The 24,304-nt window shown below is 39.1% G+C and overlaps 1 protein-coding gene and 1 pseudogene across 1 annotated transcript in view; both read right to left on the minus strand.

The window, feature by feature from the left end:
• Window positions 1-317: 317 nt before the first annotated feature.
• ERICH2 (glutamate rich 2) overlaps window positions 318-24,304 on the minus strand; it is a 33,547-nt gene continuing 9,560 nt past the window's right edge. Inside the window, exons 5-8 of the mRNA XM_036254423.1 lie at window positions 23,523-23,707; window positions 7,369-7,426; window positions 1,134-1,205; window positions 318-508 (exon numbers count right to left, since the gene is read on the minus strand). Of these exons, the coding sequence (XP_036110316.1) occupies window positions 387-508; window positions 1,134-1,205; window positions 7,369-7,426; window positions 23,523-23,707 (437 nt within the window). The 3' untranslated portion in view covers window positions 318-386. The remainder of the gene's footprint in view (window positions 509-1,133; window positions 1,206-7,368; window positions 7,427-23,522; window positions 23,708-24,304) is intronic.
• On the minus strand, window positions 9,990-10,510 carry LOC118625434 (annotated as a pseudogene).

A 24,304-nucleotide genomic window follows, 5' to 3' on the forward strand; every position in this document is an offset into this window, starting at 1 on the left:
AGCTATGATGTCTATGTACAAATCCAGGCTTTACCACTCAATAGGTATATGATGCTGGAAACACTACCTCTCCTCTCTGTGCCTGTTTTCTCATCTGTTGAATGGGAACAATACTAGTATTTACCTCAAGGATTTGTTGGATGAAGTAATATGTGTGCAACAGTACCTGGCACATAGTACTATGTGTTTCCAAAAACTGTTTTCCTTTCTGAGTAACTCACATTGAGCCAAGACCTAAATCTTAGGAAGGAGTTCCATAACATGGAGAAATGAAAATAATTCTACCAAATAAAGAAGAATTAGACTCAAGTGCAGCTCTTTTTTTATATTTCCATGTTATACAGCAATGAAAGTACATGAAGATTAAACCACAGCAGCACCTAGCATCACCCGTCTTCACATTCATCAGAACTTTCTTCACTTAGCTCCTCAGTGCTTTCTCCTTCACTCTCCCTGCTACTGTCTTCTTCACTCTCTTGATCATCGTCTTCAAGATTTCGAGCTTTCTCTGCCGCAGGAAGGAAGAGAATTGCTTAATATGTTTCTTAATATTACCACTCTTTGAAAAATGGTAATTTTTCTTGCTTCTCCCTCCACCAAGAAATATATATATATATATATTTGGAACATGAGAACTGAGCTGAACTTTGTTAACTGTATGTAGGGTTAAAGTAGTAGTACAAATAAGAATATATTCTTACTGGCATAAAGATGTTTGTGGATTTAAAGTAAATTTAAAACTAGGACTATAATATATTTTTATTATAAATGTAATTCGTGATCAGAATGGGATAATTCAGAGGTTACTGACTTTCCGTGAAATTGCGTATTCCTTTATTCCTTTAATACAAAAGGCAGCTGGCATGTTCTGTTCTCTGAAGACTGTTGTACACAATGCCTGTGCCCAGGAACCCGCTTTGTTTGAGCAGTTCAACCCCACAGAGAAAAGGAAGTCATCTTGACCATCCACAAAGGACAAGCTGGTTTCATTAAATGATCCAAGACAACCAGTTAGCCTTTTCTTGACCACTTCCTGAGGATGTACTTTGCTAGTCTCCTGGGATAATGGTTTTTAAAAATATTGACAGCTCATAGTTCTATGAGAAAGAAGAAATTTCAATTTTTAAATTTACCCTTCAGCAACATTTCTTCAATAAGTGAGAAAAACTCCTTGGCCTCAGGATTTTCAGGTTCATAGATTAGGACTGAAAATGGACAACAGAATGTGGTTACTAATGTTCAAAGTGTTTCAGCAAACAGGTCCTCAGAATGAGATTGAAATTGTCAATTAGAGTAAGTAAAAATGCACAAAGCAATAAACACCAACAATTATACCATGGGTGTATTTAAGTGCATATAAAGAAAATGCTCTACTTATCCTAGGTGCTTTATAAGAGAAATCATTTTCATTCTATTTTCTACTTCCTGTCCAAAGATTTAACCTCTATCACTATGAGGCTTCCCTCATAGGCCTGAAACCAAGGTGTTTTGTAACTATAATCATTTTGCAAACAAGGCACAAATCCTGCAAAATACAGAGACTTCGCTAATACGAATGTGTGCCAGGAATCTGTTAATCCCTCATCTCATCTCACCCTTCCAAAGTTTACATGACATGCTTTACTAAAGGCCTCATCTGAACACAAAAAAACAGAGTTTGGGTTTTTTTTTTTTTGTACAAGCTCTTGCATGGTAGAGATGCCATTTTAAAAAACTGATCTTTCAAATAGGAAAACTGATGTTTCTTATTTTTCTTCATGCTTAAAACTGTTACCCCAGTTTACACCTCAGTTACTGCCAACTTCACAGCATTCTCCCCTCTCCATCAGCCATTGTTTTTAGCACTGTTTATTCCTTTTTGTTGATCCTTTATGTGAATGTGAATCTTTCCTTTGGACCATATCAACATATATATTTTTAGGCTTATTGGTATATTAGCAATGTCCTCTTAGAGGCCAGATGATTTACACCTTTTGTTTGAGAGTTTTCTAGACTATTTTATTTTTCAGGTCTGTCTTTACTGTCTTCCTACCTGCCTTGAGGAGTATTCATAATTCTGCATCATCCATTTAATGTTGTGACTCCTCCACGATATCTTGATGGCATCTAAGGGCCACTGAAATATCGAGTGTGCCACTGGCCTGGCTAAGAGTAAGAGAGATAATTGTGGATGGTTCAACTAGGCCCCGTGGGCGCATAGGACCTCAACCCATATGGCTTTCATCCTGACAACCAAACCAGTGTCTCTATTTCCTAATTCACTACCCTAACAATCTACCATCGATCTGCATTAGTAAGAATGTGTACCTGCCCAGAAGCTGCTTTTAAGGATCCTGTAGATAATTATGCATCACTTAAGTTTTCTAATAAAAGTTACTTTTCATACATGTTTTTCTTTATTGATTTTAGAGAGAGAGGAAGGGAGGAGAAAGAGATAGAAACAACGAGACAGAACACTGACTGGCCGCTTCCTGCATGACCCCTACTGGGGATTGAGCCCACAACCTGGGCATGTGCCCTGATTAGGAATTGAACCGGCGACCTCTTGGTGCATGAGTCAACGCTCAACCACTGAGCCACACTGGCTGGGCACTTTTCATACATTTTAACTTAGACTAAAAATATGCTTATCATTAGCAGTCTAAGTCTTTCTCTGAGGCTCAGCCTCTTTTCAGAGCAGGGTTTTTCTGACTTGCTCCTTGAGATACCAGTTTCTGAAGATGTTAATATATACTTGGACAACTAGTTTAAATGAAGCTACTCAGGTAACATTTACAGTGAGAAGCAACCGCAGGATTTTACAGAACTGTTAACATGCTCATAATTATGAATCTTATAGAGGGAAGATTGTGGTTTCCCCAATTTGTTATTCCCATGGACTCCTTTCTTGGTGGAATACTTATTAAGAAGTACTGTTAATTTCCCTGTAACACAGTTTAGAAAATTTCACTTTAGAACTACGATTATTCCATGGGACTGGAGTATGAGATCAGCTACTTCTCATGGTTTAATAAAAACTGCTAGCAAATGTCAATTTTCAGAGTGAGAGAAAGGTATTTGTTTTGAAACTTGGCCTAGCAGTATCCATTCTAGGTGATGAATCAAACATTCTTCTTACTCTTTGACAGGCTAGTAGGGTTTGAAGAAGTAAGAGAAGCTTCTAGCACATGCAGTTGGCATCCTGGGGGCTGCTTCCCAACCTGAGCAAATAAGCAGAGCCCGGCGTGGGCCTTGGAAAAGGACTGGCAGATGTGAATCCTGGCTCTGCCATGTCTAGACACATCACCTTGCGGAAAGTATTTAAAATCTTTGTACTTCAGTTCCCTTATCTGTAATACTACTACTTTAATAAATTAAGAGCTAAAGTAGATAAAGTATTTAGTCCAGCCCTAGGTGCATGACAGGTGTTGAATAAATGTTGATCATTATTAGTTTTCCTGGAATGGTTCTGGGCCTAGAAAAAGGCTTGGTTCCTTCCTAAGCATTCTATGAATACTTTCTTTTGGTTGAAGGGCTAGGGCAGGGAGCCAGGGGTTCTGCTGCCCTGGGGCTTAAGTCCTTCAGATTGGAGGCTATTCTAGGGTAGACAGAAGTTGGTCTTTTTCACTCTTTACATTCCCAGAGTGCCTGGCACAAAGCTGGAGCTCTCAACATTAAAAAAAATAAATAAATGAATATAGACAACTGAGTAGAAAGCAGTCCTTTTTTTGCCTAGATAAAATTATATCTAGGCTAATAGGAAAGAATGATTTATTTACTCAAAAAGAAGAAAAAGTTATAGGAACTATGGTTTATGAAGATACATGTGAAGTTGTGTTAGACTTATAATGATGAGAACAGATTTGGTTTGGGGGCCATTATTATTAAATGTTTACAATTATTATAGTAGATAAAATAGGTCTTCCAGGCTAGTAGAATCCAGGGCTGCCTGTGAGCAGGTGTGTGGAACCTGAGAAGACAGCTGAAGACTCCCTTCTTACAGGTGAAAAGACCAAGAAACAGGAAGATTGACTGGCTCAAAATCTCAGTCATTCATGAGATGAACTAAGATAAGTACTTAGGACTCATGACTTTCAGTCCATTTAAAAATCACTTTTCCAGCCCTGGACAGTTTGGCTCAGCGGTTAGAGTGTTGGCCTGCAGTCCGGAGAGACCCAGGTTAGGGTCCCGCTAGGGGTACGTACCTCGGCTACAGTTTGTCCCCGGCCCTGGTTGGGTCATGCGGGTGGCAACCACTCGATGTGTCCCTTTCATGTTGATGTTTCTCTCTCTCTCTCTTCCTCTCTCTCCCTCCCAATTAAAAAAAAAAATCACTTTTCCAGCCCGGCCACTGTGGCTCAGTGGTTGAGCGCTGACCTATGCACTAAGAAGTTGCCAGTTCAATTCCCGGTCAGGGCACACGCCCAGGTTGTGGGTGACATCCCTAGTGGGGGGCATGCAGGAGGCGGCCAATTGATGTTCTCTCTTATCAGTGTTTCTATCTATTTCTTTCTCTGAAATCAATAAAGAAAAAAAAATCACTTTTCCAGGCTGCCACCAACACCTGGCAGGAAAGGCATAGAGCAGAGATAGTTTTGCGTGAGACAGCAGGAAAACAGCTAAGGAAACACTAGGACTATATACAAACTGAGTGTGACAGCAAGAAAACACACCAGGGACCTGAAGCTTTGTTCAAGAATGAATTTGTAAAACATTTCTAAAAGGACAAAGATAGATTATTTCATATAAATTATTTCACACAATAAATAAATATATTTATTAACAAAATAAATATATTAGTTGACCATAGGAGCCATTTTAAACCTGACTGGTCCACAAAAGTATCTCTTTTCTAAGTCTCTGCCTGTTTGACCAGAAATATAAGCTTATTAATAAAATGAGGAGCCCTGGCCAGTTTGGCTCAGCGGTTAGAGCGTCGGCCTGCTGTCCAGAGAGACCCCAGTTTGGTCCCTGCTAAGGGCACGTACCTCGGTTGCAGTTTGTCCCCGGCCCTGGTTGGGTTGTGTGGGTGGCAGCCACTCGATGTGTTCCTTTTATGTTGATGTTTCTCTCTCTCTCTCTCTCTCTCTCCCTCCCGCTCTATCTGAACAAAAAAGAAAAAAGAAAAAAGAAAAAAAGAAAGAAAGAAAAAATGTCCTCGGGTGAGGATAAAAAAAAAAGAATTCAAGAAACCTATTTTAAAAATTAGCCAGTGATTTCAGAAGTACTGTATCCATAGCGGGGACTCTGTGAGGCAAGTGAGAGTAGACTCTCACAATCCCTACACTGCATGTTCACTTCAAGGACTTTTACCAGGAGATTGAAGTCTAACATCAATCCTATTATCAACAAAGTTTTTTGGAGAGTTGCCATTTCACTTTTAAAATAACCATGACAAATGTATGAGATAAAAAGCTAGGCAAAATAGTTGAAAACGCTGTGGACTTCAACAGAGAGGTAGAATCTTTCAAAATCATTGAAAGGATTTTCTAAAATCAGAAAATACAATCTTTGAAACTAAGAACTTACTGGATAGTTGTGTTTTTTTTTTGTTTGTTTGTTTGTTTTGTTTTTTTTTATCCTCACCGAGGACATTTTTCCATTTTTTTGTTCAGGTAGAGTGGGAGGGAGAGAGAGGAAGAGAGAGAGAGTGAGAAACATCGACGTGAAAGGGACGCATTGAGTGGTTGCCACCCGCACGACCCAACCAGGGCCGGGGACAAACTGCAACCGAGGTACGTGCCCTTAGCGGGAACTGAACCCGGGTCTCTCTGGACCACAGGCCGACACTCTAACCGCTGAGCCAAACCGGCCAGGGCGATAGTTGTGTTTTTTGAAAAGATTTCTTTTATTGGTTTTTAGAGAGAGAGGAAGGGCTCACACTAGCCAAGACTCACTCGATAGTTTTAATAGCAGAATGGACACAGCAGAAGATAGGATAAGTTAACTCAAGTACAGGTCAATAGAAAATATCCAAACTAAAGCAGAGAAATAAAAAGAAATGGAAAAAAACAAAGCTGAGTGTAAAATACATGTGGGACATCATGAAAAAAAGTCTAATTTGTGTGTAAGTGAAGATCCAGGAAGAAAAGAGAGAAAGAGAATAGTGCAGAAGTGATATTTGAAAAGGTAATGGCCAGAATTTTTCAAAGGTAATGAAAACATCAACCCACATAATTAAGAATCTTGAGAAACTTTTCAAAGCTCCCTTTGTATAAAGACAAAGAAAAACACAACTATTTTGAACATCAAGTCAAACCACTAAAAACGAAAGACAGAAAGACAAAAAAGGACAATATTCTTTTACTCAAAAGTGTCCAACAGATACTTAGTTAAGACCCTAAGCTGTGAAAAGGTGCTATGCAATCTGTACAACCCCCAACCCATCACCTCTGCGACCTCATCTCCTATCACACTTCTCTTGCATATTCTACTCCAGTTACAATGTCCTCCCTGTTCGCCAGGCACACTCACACCTCAGCACATTTGCTATTAGTACTGCCTGGAACTCACTTTTTCCAGATACCCTGTGCCTAGTTCTTAACTTTAAGTCTTTGCTCAAGTATTTCAATGAGGCCTTCCAGGACCATCCTATCTGAAACTGCTTTGCCTCCTCCCAGTGTTTTCTATTCCTTCTCCCCTACTTTATTTTTGTGGATAGCACCTATCATTTATGACAAACTCTGTTTTGTTTTTAAATTAAAAAAATATTTTTTTCTTTATTGATTTTAGAGAGAGAGGAAGGGAGAGAGATAGAAACATCAATGAGAGAGAACATCGATTGGCTGCCTCCTGCATGGCCCCCAGTGGAGATTTGGCCCAGAACCTGGGCATGTGCCCTAATCAGGAATCGAATTGGTGACCTGTTAGTGCATGGGTTGATGCTCAACCACTGAGCAACACTGGCTAGGTTATGACAGACTCTTTACATATGAGTTAATTGTCTGTCTGACATTAGATATAAATGTGAGATCATTATCTGTCTGTCTGGTTGACTGCTGTATTTCCAGTGCCTAGAACAGTGCCTGACACATGCAGGCACTCAAATATTTGCAGAATAATTGCATGTTAAGTAAGGTTTGCTGCACTACCTGACACTACCTTGAAACTAAAGGCATCGTTACTTACCCATTATCATAAAGGTAAGGATTTGGACTTACCTTCATGGTAATTAGTGGTAATTAATTAGTCTCTTTTACTTGGTCTCACTCCAAGTTAGTCTAGAAGTCTAAATTTGTCCTTATACCCATCAACCTAATTTACTGTCAAGGAATCACTGAAACACTATCAGGAAAATCCCTGGACTTATGATAATCAAACCATCTTATATATTATGGGATATATTTAGAAATGAAGAGAAGATTAGAAAACAAAATATTTTGTACTTACTCATCTGACATAATTTTTTAGCCAAATGGTAGTCTCGGCTCATTTCTGCTCTCAGGAACTGGAAAACATTAAGAATTCTTCAGATAAGTAGGTTCAGAGAGAATATAAGTGTCAATTATAAATTCCCTAGAAAATATTCCATTAACGATTAACTGTTTTACTTTTAACATTTACACATGTTTTTCCAGGAGTGAGTCTGTAATCAGTCAATTAATTAAGAATATTTAAGGACTTTTCATGGCAAGGCAACATATGTAGAATAAGTATGATACCTCTGACTTTGCTGCAGCCACACTATATATATACACTACTGAACAATTTTAGAATACATATAGGTTGATTCAACTGGCAGAGACAGTAAAGACATTAATCACTTTAATATTCTTTTGGTTCAGATACAGTTTTTATTTGTGAACTTAGCCCATAATTACATGATAATACTTGGTAAAAAAAAAAGTAGATTATATATATTCACTATTTTCTAGTATTGCTGTTATACTATCCTTTTACTATTTTTATTTTCTTATTACAAAGTAATACATACCTTTGTATGTAGTAAATTTAAAAGCTAAATAAACATTCTGTCCCCAATTAAGAAGCCTCTGTATTTCTACCATCCAGAGATGTTTATTATATTTGCATATAGTTTCTATAAATGAACACATATTTTAAAAAACAGAATTGTTCAGTAAATTTTAAAAAATAAATCATGATTGCCCTGGCTGGTTTGGCTCGGCAGTTAGAGCATCAGCCCAGAGAGACCTGGGTTCGGTTCCCGCACGTACCTCGGTTGCAGTTTGTCCCCGGCCCTGGTTGGGTTGTACGGGTGGCAACTACTCGATGTGTCCCTTTCACGTCGATGTTTCTCTCTCTCTTTCTCTCTCTCCCTCCCACTCTATCTGAACAAAAACAACAAAAAAATCATGACCATGTTCTCCTATGGAATTAAATATTCTTATATATTTTTTATTTACTTAGGCTGCCATTTACCAAACTAATACTGCATTATTAGTTATTTAAACTGTTTCCCTTTAAAAAGTAGCTACACTTAGATGATTGTTCTTGCTTGTGTGTTACATATTCTGAACCATATGTAGGTACACTAGGTTTACTCTCCAAGAGACATGAGCATTGAGTCATACAAAAAAACCAAAATAACCACTTCTCACACATTTCCAGATAATTGATAAATAACCAGGTGCCATTTTAAGAAGCAGTTCTCTACCAGTTTTTTAAGTTTCTCCTATGGGTATTAGATTATTTATATTTTTCTAATTTAAATAGAACTCTTCTAGAGATTTTTTAACAAATAATTTCATCACAGTTCTCATTTACTCACATATTAATAATTCTCTTATATTTAAAAAATCTATTCTTGTCTAAGACGTTCATTTTCATTCCTATTTGTAGTTTTCTTCCAATTTAATTATAATATCTAGTATTTGATCTTTGTTATTTTCTTCAAATATCTAGCTCTTAAACTGATATACTAATTTGGTTTTTACTTTAAATTATTTTGTTCCTTTCCTTTCTTTGTATTTTTCCTTTTGTTAATTTGTTCTTTTTCTAGTTTTTGGCATTAATATTTAGTTCACCTACTGTCACTCTTTCTTGAATCATCATTGAAGCATTTGAAACTTTAAGCACTTTTCAAATGTTTTAATATTTAGTGTTATGGTTATCACTATTTTCTAAATAGGTTATAAGTTTAGATTTTTATTTTTATGTGTCACTTAGAAGAATATCTTTTGGTTTTAAGTAGGTGTGTTATTATACTTATTTTTCTTATCTGTTTATATTTTTTAAATCTTTATGGGAATTTTAAATATTTACAAAATAGAGAAAATTGTAAGATAAATACATGGTCGCCCTGGCCGGTTTGGCTCAGCGGTTGGAGCGTCGGCCTGCGGTCCGGAGAGACCCGGGTTCGGTTCCCGCTAAGGGCACATACTTTGGTTGCGGTTTGTCCCCGGCCCTGGTTGGTCGTGCAGGTGGCAGCCACTCGATGTGTCCCTTCACGTCGATGTTTCTCTCTCTCTCTCTCTCCCTCCCACTCTATCTGTACAAAAAATGGAAAAATATCCTCGGGTGAGGATAAAAAAAAAAAAAAGATAAATACATGCTCCCAATTCTCACCTTCAAAAATTAACATTTTAACAACCTGGTTTTATCAATATCCCCACATTCCCCTCCTTCCCCACCTAGACTATTTAAAAGTAGTTTATAGATATCACCTCATTTCACTTTAAATTCAAAACCCAATCACATTATTGCTATCACACCTAACAAAATGAACAAGAGTTTCTTTTGTAAAAATAATATTTTTATTGATTTTTTTTTTAGAGAGGAAGGGAGAGGGAGAGGGAGAGAGAAACATTGATATGAGAGTGGAACACTGATTGGAAGCCTGCTGCACTCCCCTTACCTGGGATTGAGCTCACAACCTGGGCATGTGCCCTGACCGGGAACTGAACCAGCAATCTTTTGGTGCACAGGATGACATCCAACTGAGCCACAGGGCAATGGCAAGAATTTCTAAATATCAACTAATATCCAGTCTACTTTTTTCCCATACATTTCACTGAAAATATTTTATTGGCCTTTTGGATAGAAACAGGAATTTATTTGCCAGGAAGTATGATCCCATCATAATTCTGCTGGAACCAGTGCATGGCTTCCTCTTTGCTGATTGTGTTTGGCCCCAATGCAACCTGTCCTGTGTTTCTTGTCTGCAATACTGAAACCTGGCCTAGCCAGCACACATAGAAATCCAGGCCGTAGATACCAATGCTTGGGTCATATCTGATTCCCAGATCAATGCCAAAACCAAAGTTTCCAGTATCTGAGAAGTTATTTTTTGTAATTCGTACTCTCGCACCTTTAGACCTTTCCCCAAGATTTCTTCTGCCTTGGCCCCACAGACTGTGCAGTGGACAGAAATCTTTTCATTTCTCCTTATGCCAAAGAGTCTGATGGTATATCTGGCTTTGGAGAACACAGAAGACTGGCCTGTGAGCTGTTCCAGGACCTTGGCTGCCCCAGTCAGTCTGTCTCCACTCTCCCCCACACAGATATTGAGGCAGAGCTTGTGGATGTGAAGCTCCTGTTTGGGTTTCTCCTTTTTAGTTTGATCCTGTGCCATGATGAGAAACAGGAAGAGAGCAATATCCAGTCTATTTAATGAAGCGTTGTATTCATCAGACTAGCCTCAGAAAATGGAAAGGTGTACGGAATCCATTTCAAAGTCTCCTTTGCATTAATCTATTTTTTATTTGCATTGATCTATTTCATGGCATTAACATTAAATATATTTTCTCTCAACAGTTCAAAAGCCAGTGAAATTAAGAAATTCATGCAATGGATATTTAGCTGAAGACTTTCATGAGAATTACTTAAAACTTCAAACTTAAGCTGAAGATAGGATTTATTATTGTTTTTATAAGTAAATCCTGAGATCCACTTTCTTTTTTAATATGTTTTTTATTGATTTTTTAGAGAGAGAGAGAGATAGAAACATCAATGTGAGAGAGAAACATCAATAGGCTGCCTCCTGCATGTTCCCTACTAGGGATCAAGCCCAAAACCAGGGCATGTGCCCTGACTGGGAATCAAACCCGGACCTCTCAGTTCTTGGGACAATGCTCAATCACTCAATCCACTGAGCAACACCAGCTACGCTGAAGACAGGTTTTAAAAAAATTGGTCTCTTGCCCTGGTTTCTATGTCTCAGTGGTTAGAGCATCACCCCACAGACCGAAAAGTCACATATTCAATTCCGGTCAAAGGCATGTACCTTGGTTGCAGTTTGGTCCCTGGCCCCTGGTCAGGGTCATGTGGGAGGCAACCCATTGATATGTCTCTCTCACATGGATGCTTCTTCGTCTCTCTCTTTCTCTCCCACTCAGTCTGAAAATAAATGGAAAAATATCCTCTGGGTGAGGATTAAAACAAAGAAAAACAATTGGTCTCACACTGGTTGGTGTGCTCAGTTGTTAAGAGTGTTGGCCTGTGTACTGAAGGGTCATGGGTTCAATTCCCAGTCAAGACTTGGGTTGCAGATTCAATCCCTAGCCCCAGTAGGGGCTTGCAGAAGGCAACCAATTGATACGTCTCTCTCTTTTTCTTTTTATTTTTTGCATTTATCTTCAGATAGAGCAGGAGGGGGAGAAGGGGGAAGAGAGAGAGAGAAACAATGATGTGAGAGAGACACATCAACTGGCTGCCACCCACACGACCCCAACGGGGGCCAGGGACAAACTGCAACCAAGGTACGTGCCCTTAGCAGGAACCAAACCTGGGACTTTCTGGTCTGCGGCTGATGCTCTAATCACGGAGCCAAACTGGCCAGGGCTGACATGTCTCTTTCACATGTCTCTCTCTCCTTTCCTCTCTCTAAAAATACAAATGAGAAAAAATATCCTTGGTTGAGGATTAAAAACAACAACAAAAATTGGTCTTATATTACTTGTGACATTCAAAATAAAGAAATGCTTAAACGCTAAACTCAAAACATGAATTTGATGGAATCTTGACTAGAAAAAAATCCAGTTATAAATGTAAATATAAAGACAAATTGAGAAGTCTCAATTTGATTATAATATACTTTGTTACAGAATTATTTATTTTATTAGATGTGATACGGGTATGACGTTCATTTGAAGAATTTATTCTTAGGAGACTCGTGTTCAAGTTTTATGATGTTGGCAACTTACTTTCAAATGTTTCTGCCAAAAATATATATCTAAGCTATATATCTATACCTTATCTGTTGAAAGAGAAAAAAACTTAATCAATAGAAACTGACCTAGAATTGACAAAGACAGCATAGTAGACAAACATATTAAAATAGCTCTTATAAATACATACCATATGCTCGAAAGTAGAAGAAAATATGAACATCATGAGGAGAGAAATGATACAAAATATTTAGAGAAAACTTCAGGATGATAAAAAGAATGTTTCAAATGAGTATATATTATACTCTAATGTTATATATTATGTATGTTTTATATATTATATAATATGTGTATTTTATACATATTAGAGAGAGAGAGAAAGAGGGAGGGAAGAAGGACGAGATTAACAGCAGATTATAATTGCAAAGAAAAGTTCATAAACTTGAAGACAGCAAGAAATATTCTCAAATGAAATACAGAGAACTGAGAGGACAAAAAAGGAACATCAGTGACTTTTGGGACAATATTACATGGTCTAAAATATGTGTAATTATAGCCCAGATGAAGAGAGGGAGGGTAAGGGTAGAAGTCAGAAAAAAATATTTAAAGACTTAACTGAATATTTTCCAACCCTGGTGAAAACTATAAACTCATAGATCCAGGAATCTCAATGAACAGAGGAATCAAAGCAACATCATAAGCAAATTGCTAATAATAGTGTAGATGAAAAAATTAAAAAACAGACAAAATGATATATTATAATGCAGATTACTAAAGATAATAGCAGACATCTTTTCTGAAAATACACATCAGAAACTATCAGACAATGAACAACCTTTTAAATTACTATAGGACATAACCTGGCAACCTAGAATTCTCTAGCTAACATAAGCTTTAAAAAAGAAGGTGAAGCCCCGCTGGTGTGGCTCAATGGATTGAGCTTCATCCCATGCACCAAGAGGTCACCAGTTCAATTCTTGGTCAGGGCACGACCTGGATGCAGGCTCCATCCCCAGTAGGGGGCATGCAGAAGGCAGCCAATAGATGTTTCTCTCTCTCTCCCTCCCTTCTTCTCTCTCTCAAATCAATATAAAACATGTATTTTTTTTAAAGGTGACATTAAGACTTTTCAGACAAACAAAAGCTGAGAGAATTCACTGCCAGCAGAATTGCACTATAAAATATACCGAAGGAAGTTTTTCAAGTAAAAGGAAAATATATCAGGTGAAAAGATGGACCCTCACAAAGCTATGAAGAACACCAGAAATATGTTCCAAAAAAGATACCTTCCAATTTTAAAAAAATCTTAGAAAATAACTGACCATTTAAAACAAAAATGGTAACAATGTATTGTGGAACTTATAACGTATGTAGAAGTAAAATGTATGACAACAATAATACAAAGGATGAAGAAGGAAGATGAAAATGTACTATTATGATGAAGTTCGCACAATATACATGAAGTTGTATAATATTAAGTAAAGGTAGATTGTGATACTGCAACAAGTGAGGTAAAAGTGTTTTTTCTCCACAGAGTTACCAGTAAATGTTTATGTACAATTTTTGCATATAACGTGTCAGGTTTCAGTGCCTTTGCACATGCTGCTTCCTATACCAGGAATGCCCTGTCCTGTTGTTTACCAGATGAATTCCTACCCTTCCCTCTTCCTTTCAGTTTCTAAGTACTCTTATCTCTTCCTTTTATCCCATTTCTCCTGTTTCTTTTTTTAATTACTCACTTAATCCTTCCTCTTCCCAGGGAACTTCATAAATACTTCTACTAGCACATATTTTATTTTATTAGAAATTGCATTATGTAAGTAATACTTGCCCGTTAGTTCTCAAAGGTAAGATATGTGTTTCTTCTTTATTTCTACATATTCTCAGTAACTACCATGGTGCCCATACTTTATGTAGAAAGCATTCCTTTAAACAATCCTTAAAGCCCTGGCTGGTTTGGCTCAGCAGTTAGAGCGTCGGCCCGTGGACCAGATAGTCCTGGGTTCATTCCCACTAAGGGCACGACGAACCTCGGTTGCAGCTTGTCCCTGGCCCCGGTTGGGATTGTGTGGGTGGCAACCACTCGATGTGTCTCTCTCACATCGATGTTTCTCTTTCTCTCTTCCTCCCTTTCTCCCTCCCGCTCTATCTGAAGATAAATGCAAAAAATGTCCTCAGGTGAGAATAAAAATAAAAAAATTTAAAGTCCTTAAAAAGGTTTATACCAACTTCTGGTCAAGATGGCGGCATAGGTAAACATGGTATTGCCTCCTCCCACAACCACATCAAAATTACAAACTACAACACAACCATCATTCAGAATCACCTGAAATCGAGCTGAATGGAAATCCTACAACTATGAAATTAACGAAGCAGCTACACCAAGACTAGTAGGAGGGGCAGAGGCGCCAATGGGTTCGTCCCACACCCACATATGGTGGATAAAAATCAAGAAGGACACCTAGGCTGGGAAGGTCCTTCCTGAGGAGTGAGAGGTCCCCATCCCATACCAGGCACCCAGCTCAAGGCTCCAGTGCCAGGAAGAGAAGTCTCCATAACTTCTGGCTATAAAAACCAGCATGAACTGAGGCTGAGGGAGGCTGAGGCTGCTAGAGGCAGTTCCTCTTAAAGGGCCCACACACAAACTTACTCAGACTTGCTCCCTCTAAGCTCAGAGGGGAGGCAGTTTGAGGGGCACCAGAGACTGACAGGGAAACACTGAGCTGTTTGGCCTCGGGATGAGGACTGGAAAGGTGGCTTTCTCCTGGACAGACATGCTGGCAGAGGCTGATATTCCTTTGGTGAGCCCTGCCCTGGGGCGGCAGACAGCTGCCTTATCTGGGACTCCAGCAACCTGGCTCACACTGTTTGCCCCGCCCTGGTGATTCCCTGAGGCCCCGCCCCACCCTAGCTGTTTCCAAAGGCTTTACCACAGGACTCACCTGTCTCCGATCCTGCTTCAGAGTTTCCTAAAATCTCTCAAACAAGCATCATCTAATCTCAGCAAGCCCCATACCTCTCATTAAGTGGCCCCAGGCCTGGCACTAGAAGCAACCAGCCTTGGTTCACAACTTGGCTTTTCCTGGCACCTCCAAGCCCACCACAAGAAGCAGCCATCTGCAGTTCACTTTGTAGCTTATGCCAGTGGCCCTAGCTAGAACACAGGCAGTGGCTGACCTTGCCCCAGAGATAGCACACCCAGTGGATACCTTCAGACCACATCAAAAAACCACAACCCAACTACCTCCACAAGTGATACACTCAATGAACAGACTCAGTGGGTACCAGATCCCTGATGAAGTAAGTCTTGCTAAGTGTGGTAGGCCCCTAAACAGATGATCCCCCAAGGTAGTTAGAGGCCAGTGGGCACAACCAGTCCTTGCAGCTGATCACCCTGAGTAAATCCCTCCCATTGACGTGCCAACAGCAATCAAGACTCAATTACAACAGAAGGGTGTACAGTCCACACTAGGGGTGCACCTTGAGGGCTCAGCTGGTGTGATCAGAGAGGCTGTGCCACTGGATCCTACAGGACACCTACAACAATAGGCCACCCTACGAAGCCTAGGAGACATAGCAACTCTACCAAATACAGAGAAACAATCAAAAGGAAGCAGCCAAAATGAGGAGACATAGAAACATGTTCCAAATGAAAGATAAGAACAAAACTCCAGGAAAAGAACTAAACAAAATGGAGATAAGAAATCAATCAGATGCAGAGTTCAAAACACTGGTTATAAGGCTGCTCAAGGAACTTAGTGAGACATTCAAGGAACTTAGTAAGACCTTCAAGGAACTTAAGGAGACGTCCAAGGAACTTAGTGAGAACATCAACAACATAAAAAAGGACCAGTCAGAAATGAAGAATGCACTAACTGAAATAAAGAATAATTTACAGGGAATCGACAGTAGAGTAAGTAAAGCCAAGAAGCAAACCATCAATGTGGAATATAAGAAAGCAAAAAACACCCAATCAGAACAGCAAAAAGAAAAAAGAATAAAAAAAAATAAGAATAGTGTAAGGAGCCTCGGAAAATTTCAAGCATGCCAACATTCGCATCATAGGGGTACCAGAGGGAGAAAAGAGAGAACAAGAAATTAAAACCTATTTGAAACAATAATGACAGAAAACTTCCCTAACTTGGTGAAGAAAACAGACATATAAGTCCAGGAAGCACAGAGAGTCCCAAACAAGTTGAACCCAAAGAGGCACACCAAGACACATCATCATCAAAATGCCAAAGGTGAAAAACAAAAAGAGAATCTTTATTTTTATTTATTTTTTTATTTTTGTTACAGATGTTTCTCCTTTTTCACCCCACTGACACCCTCCTCCCCATCCTCCCCCCACCCTGTCTCCGGCTTTGTTGTTCATGTCCATTGGTTATACATATATGCATATAAGTTCTGTGGTTTATCTCTTCCCACCCCACACAACCCCCTCTTCTGAGGATTGTCAGTCTGTACCCTACTTCTGTGTTTCTGAGTCTACCCTATTCCTCAGACTATTATATTCATTATATTCCATATATAAGGGAGATCATGTGGTATTTGTCATTTTCTGCTTGGCTTGTTTCACTTAGGATAATACTTTCCAGGTCCCTCCATGTCGTCTCAAAGAATAAGAGATCTTTCTTTCTTACAGCTGCATAGTACTCCATTGTGTATATATACCACTGCTTTTTAATCCTGTTGTCTACTGATGGACACTTGGGCTGTTTCCAGATCTTAGCTATTGTAAATAGTGCTGCTATGAACATGGGGGTACATATATTCTTTCTGATTGGTGTTTCAGGTTTCGTAGGGTATATTCCTAGAAGCGAGATCACTGGGTCAAATGGAAGTTCAATTTTTAATTTTTTGAGGTAACACCATATTGTTTTCCATAGTGGCTGCACCAGTCTGCATTCCCACCAGCAGTGCACTAGAGTCCCCTTTTCTCCACACCCTCTCCAACACTTGTTTGATGATTTATTGATGGTGGCCGTTCTGACAGGTGTGAGGTGATACCTCATAGTTGTTTTAATTTGCATCTCTCTGATGATTAGTGATGTTGGGCATTTCTTCATATGTCTCTTGGCCATTTGTATGTCCTGTTTGGAGAGGTGTCTATTCAGGTCCTCTGCCCATTTTTTAATTGGGTTCTTTGTCTTCCTTTTGTTGAGTTGTATGAGTACTCTATATATTTTGAAAATTAACCCCTTATCTGATATATCATTGGCAATGATTTTCTCCCATACAGTGGATTGCTTTTCCATTTTGATGGTTGTTTCTTTTGCTGTGCAGAAGCTTTTTTGTTTGATGTAGTCCCATGTGTTCATTTTTTCCTTTGTTTCTGTTGCCTTAGGTGATGTATCAGTGAAAATTCTGCTGTGTATGATGTCTGCAATTTTGTTGCCTACATTTTCTTCTAGAATTTTTATGGATTCACGGGTCACATTTAAGTCTTTTATCCATTTTCAGTTCATTTTTTGTACGGTGTAAGTTGATAGTCTAGTTTCATTTTTTTGCATGTAGCTGTCCAATTTTCCCAACACCATTTATCAAAGAGGCTGTCTTTACTCCACTGTATGTTCTTGCCACCTTTGTTAAATATTATTTGAGCATAGTGCCTTGGGACCATTTCTGGGTTCTCTGTTCTGTTAAACTGGTTTATATGCCCGTTCTTGTGCCAGTACCAGCCTGTTTTGATTACAGTAGCTTTGTAGTATAACCTGATATCTAGTATTGTGATCCCACCTACTTTGTCCTTCTTTTTCAAGATTGCTGTGGCTATTCAGAGTCTTTTTTGGTTCCATATGACCTTTTGAAGTATTTGTTCGAGTTCTGTGAAACATGTCATTGGTATTTTGATGGGGATTGCATTGAATCTATAGATTGCTTTGGATAGTATGGACATTTTAATGATGTTAATTCTTCCAATCCATGAACAAGGTATGTGCTTCCACTTTTTTATATCTTCCTCTATTTCTTTTTGCAATGTCCTGTAGTTTTCTGCAAATAGACCCCTTACTTCTTTGGTTAAATTTATTCCTAAGTATCTTAATTTTTTGCTACGATGGTAAATGGGATTCTTTTTTCAGTTTCTCTTTCTGTGAGTTCATCATTGGTGTATAAGAATGCCGTTGGTTTCTTGACGCTAATTTTGTATCCTGCTACTTTGCTAAATTCATTTATTAAGTCTAGTAGATTTTTGATGGAGTCTTTAGGGTTTTCTATGTATAATATCATGTCATCTTCAAAAAATGACAGTTTCACTTCCTCCTTTCCAATTTGGATCCCCTTTTTTTTCTTTCATCTCTGACTGCTGTGGCTAAGACTTCCAGTACAATGTGAAATAAGAGTGGCGAAAGTGGACATCCCTGTTTTGTTCCTGTTCTTTTTTTTTTTTTTTTATCGTCACCTGAGGATATTTTTCCATTTTTTGAACAGATAGAGTGGGAGGGAGAGAGAGGAAGGGAGAGAGAGAGAGAAACATCGACGTGAAGGGACACATCGAGTGGCTGCCACCCGCACGACCAACCAGGGCCAGGGACAAACTGCAACCGAAGTACATGCCCTTAGCGGGAACTGAACCCGGGTCTCTCCGGACCGCAGGCCGACGCTCTAACCGCTGAGCCAAACCGGCCAGGGCTTTTGATTTTTTTGTTGTTGTTGTTCTTTTTTTTTGTTCTTTTTTTTTTGTTCCTGTTCTTAAGGGAAATGTTTTTAGTTTCTGTCCATTGAGTATGATGTTGGCTGTAGGTCTTTCATATATGGACTTTATTATGTTGAGATATGATCCCTCTATTCCCACATTGCTGAGCGTTTTTATCAGAAATGGATGCTGAATTTTGTCGAATGCTTTTTCATCATCTATTGATACGATCATGTGGTTTTTATTCTTCATTTTGTTTATGTGGTGTATCACACTTATTGATTTGTGAATATTGTAACAGCCTTGCATCCCTGGGATGAATTCCACTTGGTCATGGTGAATAATTTTTTTGATGTATTGCTGGATTTGATTTGCTAGTATTTTGTTCAGGATTTTGGCATCTATGTTCATCAGGGATATTGGCCTGTAGTTTTCTTTCTTTGTAGTGTCTTTTTCTGGTTTTGGAATTAGAATTATGCTGGCCTCATAAAACGAGTTTGGAAGTCTTCCTGCTTCTTCAATTTTTTGAAATAGTTTGAGGAGAATGCGTGTTAATTCTTTTTTGAATATTTGGTAAACCTCCCCCGTGAAGCCATCTGGACCTGGGCTTTTGTTTGCTGGTAGAGTCTTGATTACCTCTTCAATTTCCTTAGTTGTTATTGGTCTGTTCAAGTTTTCTATCTCTTCTGGGTCCGGTTGTGGGAGTCTGTGTGTTTCTAGAAATTTGTCCATTTCGATTAGATTGTCGAATTTGTTGCCATATAATTGTTCATAGTAGTTGTTAACGATCTTCTGTATTTCTCTGCTATCAGTTGTTACTTCTCCTCTTTCATTTCTGATTTTGTGTATTTGGGTTCTCTCTCTCTGTTTCTTGGTGAGTCTAAGGGTCCATCAATCTTGTTTATCTTTTTGAAAAACCAGGTCTTTGTTTCATTGATCTTTGAATTGTTTTTTTGGTCTCTATGTCATTTATTTCTGCTCTATCTTTACTAGTTCCTTCCTCCTACTTGCTCTGGGCGTTTGTTTTCTTTGTGTTTGCTTTCTAATTCTTTAAGTTGTGAGGTTAGACAGTCAATTAGAAATTTTTCTTGTTTCTTGAGGTAGGCCTCTAGTGCTACGAACTTCTCTCTCAGAACTGCTTTCGTTGCATCCCATAGATTTTGTGTTTTTGTGTGTTCATTTTCATTGGATTTCAGGAAGTTTTTATTTTTATTTTTTTATTTTTTTATCCTCACCCGAGGACATTTTTCCATTTTTTGTACAGATAGAGTGGGAGGGAGAGAGGGGAAGAGAGAGAGAGAGAGAAACATTGACGTGAAAGGGACACATCGAGTAGCTGCCACCCAAACGACCAACCAGGGCCAGGGACAAACTGCAACCGAGGTATGCACCCTTAGCGGAACTGAACCCGGGTCTCTCTAGACCGCAGACCGATGCTCTAACTGCTGAGCCAAACCGGCCAGGGGTCAGGAAGTTTTTAATTTCTTCTTTGATCTCCTTAGTGACCCATTCATTGTTTAATAACATGCTATTTAGCCTCCATGTGTTCAAATGTCTTTGCATGTTCTTGTTGCAATTGATTTCTAGTTTCATGCCATTGTGATCTGAGAAGATGCTTGATATGATTTCAATCTTCTTGAACTTGTAGAGACTTAGTTTGTGTCTCAACATGTGGTCTATCTTTGATAATGTCCCACGTGCACTTGAGAAGAATGTGAATTCTGCGGTTTTGGGGTGTAATTCTCTGTAGATACCTATTAAATCCTTTTGGTCTAGTGCTTCATTTAGAGCCTCTGTTTCCTTGCTAATTTTTTGTCTAGATCTATCCAGTGATGTCAGCGGAGTGTTGATTTCCCCTGCTATGATTGTATTGCTGTTGACTTCTCCTTGGAAGTCCTCCAGATTTTTAATATATGTTGGTGCTCCTATATTGGGTGCATATATGTTTACCAAGGTTATATCTTCCTGTTGGATAGATCCTTTCAATATTATGTAGTGGCCTTCTTTGTCTCTAGTTATGGTCTTCATTTTGAAATCTATTTTATCAGCTAAGAGTATTGCTACCTCAGCTTTTTTTCGCTTTCCGTTTGCTTGGGAAATTTTTTTCCATCCCTTCACTTTCAACCTATGTGAGTCTTTTGTTGTGAGGTGGGTCTCTTGTAACAACATATAGATGAGTCATGCTTTCTTATCCAATCAGCTACTCTGTCTTTTTATCAGAGCATTCAGTCCATTCCCATTTAAGGTGATTACTGATATGTATTTATTGCCATTTTTGTTTAGTTTGGTTATATTTTTCTTCCCCTTTATTCTACTAATTACAGCAGTCCTTTTAACATTTCTTATAGTGCTGGTTTGGTGCTAATGTATTCCCTTAGCCTTTTTTTGTCTGGGAAGCTCTTTATTTGACCTTCTATTTTGAATGACAGCCTTGCTGGGTAGAGTAGTCTTGGATTCATATCCTTGTTTTTCATGACCTTGATTACTTCATGCCATTCCCTTCTGGCCTGTAGTGTTTCTTGTGAGAAGTCAGCTGAGGGCCTTATGGAGTTTCCTTTGTAGGTAACCTGTTGCTTATCTCTTGCTGCTTTTAGGATTCTCTCTTTGACTTTAATTTTTGGCTTTTTAATTAGTATGTGTCCTGGTGTGGGCCTGTTTGGGTCCTTCTTACTTTGGACTCTCTCTGTGCTTCTTGAACTTGAATGTCTTCTTCCTTCATTAGGGAAGTTTTCTGTCACTGTTTCTTCAAATGTATTCTCTAACCCTTGCTCATTTTCTTCTTCTTTGGGGACTCCTATGATACAAATATTATTACGTTTCCAGTTTTCCCACTGTTCTCTTAAGCTGTCTTCCTGCTTTTTAATCCTTTTTTCCTTTTGGTTTTCTGTTTGGTTGATTTTTTCTACCCTGATTCTAATTCGCTGATCCAGTCCTCAGCTTCCTCTACTCTACTCTTTAGACCTTCCAATGTGTTCTTTATTTCTGATATGTCACTCTTGATCTCTTCTTGGTGGTTTTTAATTTCCAATTGGTTTATTTTCAGCATCTCTATGTCCTTACTGTTGAGCTTCCTCAAGATCATGGCTCTGAATTCTAGCTCTGTTAACTTGCCTAACTGCTCCACATTGATCATCTTCGGTGGAAGTCTCTTGTTCTTTCATTTGGCTTTTGTTTCTGTGTTTCATCATTTTGGCTATCACAGTGCTCTTTGGAGCCTGCCAAGTTTTCCCTGTGGGTATTGGTGTTCTGCTGCTTGTGGCTCCCTCTCCTGGGTTTAGATGAGCGAGGGAGGACCCATGTTAAACAGCACTGTCAAGTCTTACTTTCCTGGTTAGAGTTGCTAGCCCAGGAATGGTACTGTTATCCTCTAGCTTTTTGCCTGGAGGCTAGCAGTCCAGGTTACTTGAAGAGTTTTGGGTTGTCAGTTGATTGAAAAACTCCCTCAGGTGCTCAGCATAAGGGGATTTCCTGAGGGTGGGCAGATGCTGGTTGTTAGTAAGCCGCAATTTGAATTTCAATGGCCCACAGGGTGGGGTTGAATCTCCGAGTCTCCCTAGAGCCCTGGGAAGGAACAATATGGCCACCGTCCTGCATGGCTGCAACTAAGCAAAAGCTCTGAGCGCCCTCCAAATCCCGAGTGTCCCCACACAGTTCCACTCCAGTCTGCCCTCCCTGTGCTGGAGCCTAAGGTGAGTGGCTGTGGCTATTTTAGCCTCTGTCCCGGCTCTGCGCTGTGGAGCCACTTGGGAGTTTAACCCGAGGGCACTGTTCACAGCTAAGGCCGCTGCTCACAGCTAAGGCCGTTGCTGAGCTGCTGACCGTCTCGCGCCTTCGTAATCCTACCTTGATCGAGTCAGTGTCCCTGGTTATATGGTCCTCGCAAGCTGCTTTTCTGTTGCTTTTTCCCGTTGATTTCAAAGAGAGAATCTTAAAAGCAGCAAGAGAAAAGCAGTTTGTAACCTACAAAAAAGCTCCCATAAGACTGTCAGCTGACTTCGCAAAAAAACTTTGCAGGCCAGAAAGGAGCGGCAAGAGATACTCAGGTGATGAAAAGCAACAACCTACAACCAAGATTCCTCTATCCTGAAAAGCTACCATTTAGAATAGATGGACATATCAAGAATTTCCCAGATAAGAAAAAGCTAAAGAAGTTCATCACCACCAAACCAGTATTATATGAAATGTTGAAGGGTCTTCTTGAAGGAGAACAAAAAAATATGAACAATAAAATGGCAATTAATACATATCTATCAACAATTGAATCTACAAACAAAATGAGCAAGCAGAACAGAAACAGACTCCTAGATACAGAGAATTTTTTGTTGCTTGCCAGATGGGCGGGGGTTGGGGGTATGGGTGAAAAAGATGAAGGAATTAAGAAATACAAATAGGTTCTTAGACTGATGAACCTCAAAGGGAATGGGGGAGGGAGGGTGAGATGAGATAAACCAAAGAACTTCTATGCATATATGCATAACCAATGGACACCGACAATAGTGTGGGGAAGGCAGTAGCAGGGCAGGTTTGGGTAGGATGGGTGTCAATGGGAAAAAAAAAATGGAGACATCTGTAATACATTCAACAATAAAGATGAGTTTAAAAAAAAGAGTTTTATACCAAAATTTCTCTTATTATGGCTTCTGCCTTTATGAGAACACTATAAGTCACTTCTAGAATCTTCTCTCACCTCTAACCTGGTGAAAGTCATAAGAGAGATGAGTAACCAGGTAAGCATCTGTACGTGGGCAAAGTTCTTTTTACTATCTTTTTTTAATTTTCAAGGCTATATACTATTTAGTTATTTTAAGTTTCTTAAATTATAATGCTTAAGTAAAGCTTACTTCTGCCATTAACTCTAATGGGGCATGAGTGCCCTTATTTGGCTTACTGTCTTCATTATCTTCATCATTGGTGTCATCTTCACCATCATCATCTGTTGATTCGGACAACTTATCATCAACATCCTGGAGGCAATAGTCATTATTTTTCTCCTGCTTTGCAATGACTTCATTTTTGCCCACCTCACCTAAAACAACATACACAATTAGTCAATAAATATTAAAAAGTTAAAAAATGTAAAATGGTTATGACCAAATTATAATGTAACAACTGTACACATTGCCTATATGGCTTCCTGTTTCGGAGGTTTTTTTTTTTTAATGACTAAACAGCACTTATTTCCATTTTCAAAAAAGGTAATAAAAAAGTGCCAAGTGGCCCTGGCCAGTTTGGTTCACGGTTAGAGCATTGGCTTGTGGACCAAAGAGTCGTGGGTTTGATTCCATCTAAGGGCACATACCTCAGTTGCAATTTTATCTCTGGCCCTGGTTGGGTTGTTCAGGAGGCAACCAATAGATGTCTCTGTCACAATAATGTTTCTCTCTCTCCCTCCATCCCTCCCACTCTACCTGAAAATCAATGGAAAAGTATCCTCAGGTGAGCATTGAAAAAAAACAAAAAAACAACTGCCAAGTGAAAGAGGAAAAAACCCAAACCAATAACATTGAGATGATGACACTGTTGTTTGGCACTTGAAATTTTATTTTATTTTTTAAAATCCTCACCCAGTCCTGGCCAGTTTGGCTCAGCGGTTTCAGCCTCAGCCTGCAGTCCAGAAAGGCCT

Source organism: Molossus molossus, unplaced genomic scaffold (genome assembly GCF_014108415.1).
Source record: "Molossus molossus isolate mMolMol1 unplaced genomic scaffold, mMolMol1.p scaffold_m16_p_11, whole genome shotgun sequence".
Classification (NCBI taxonomy): Eukaryota; Metazoa; Chordata; class Mammalia; order Chiroptera; family Molossidae; genus Molossus; species Molossus molossus.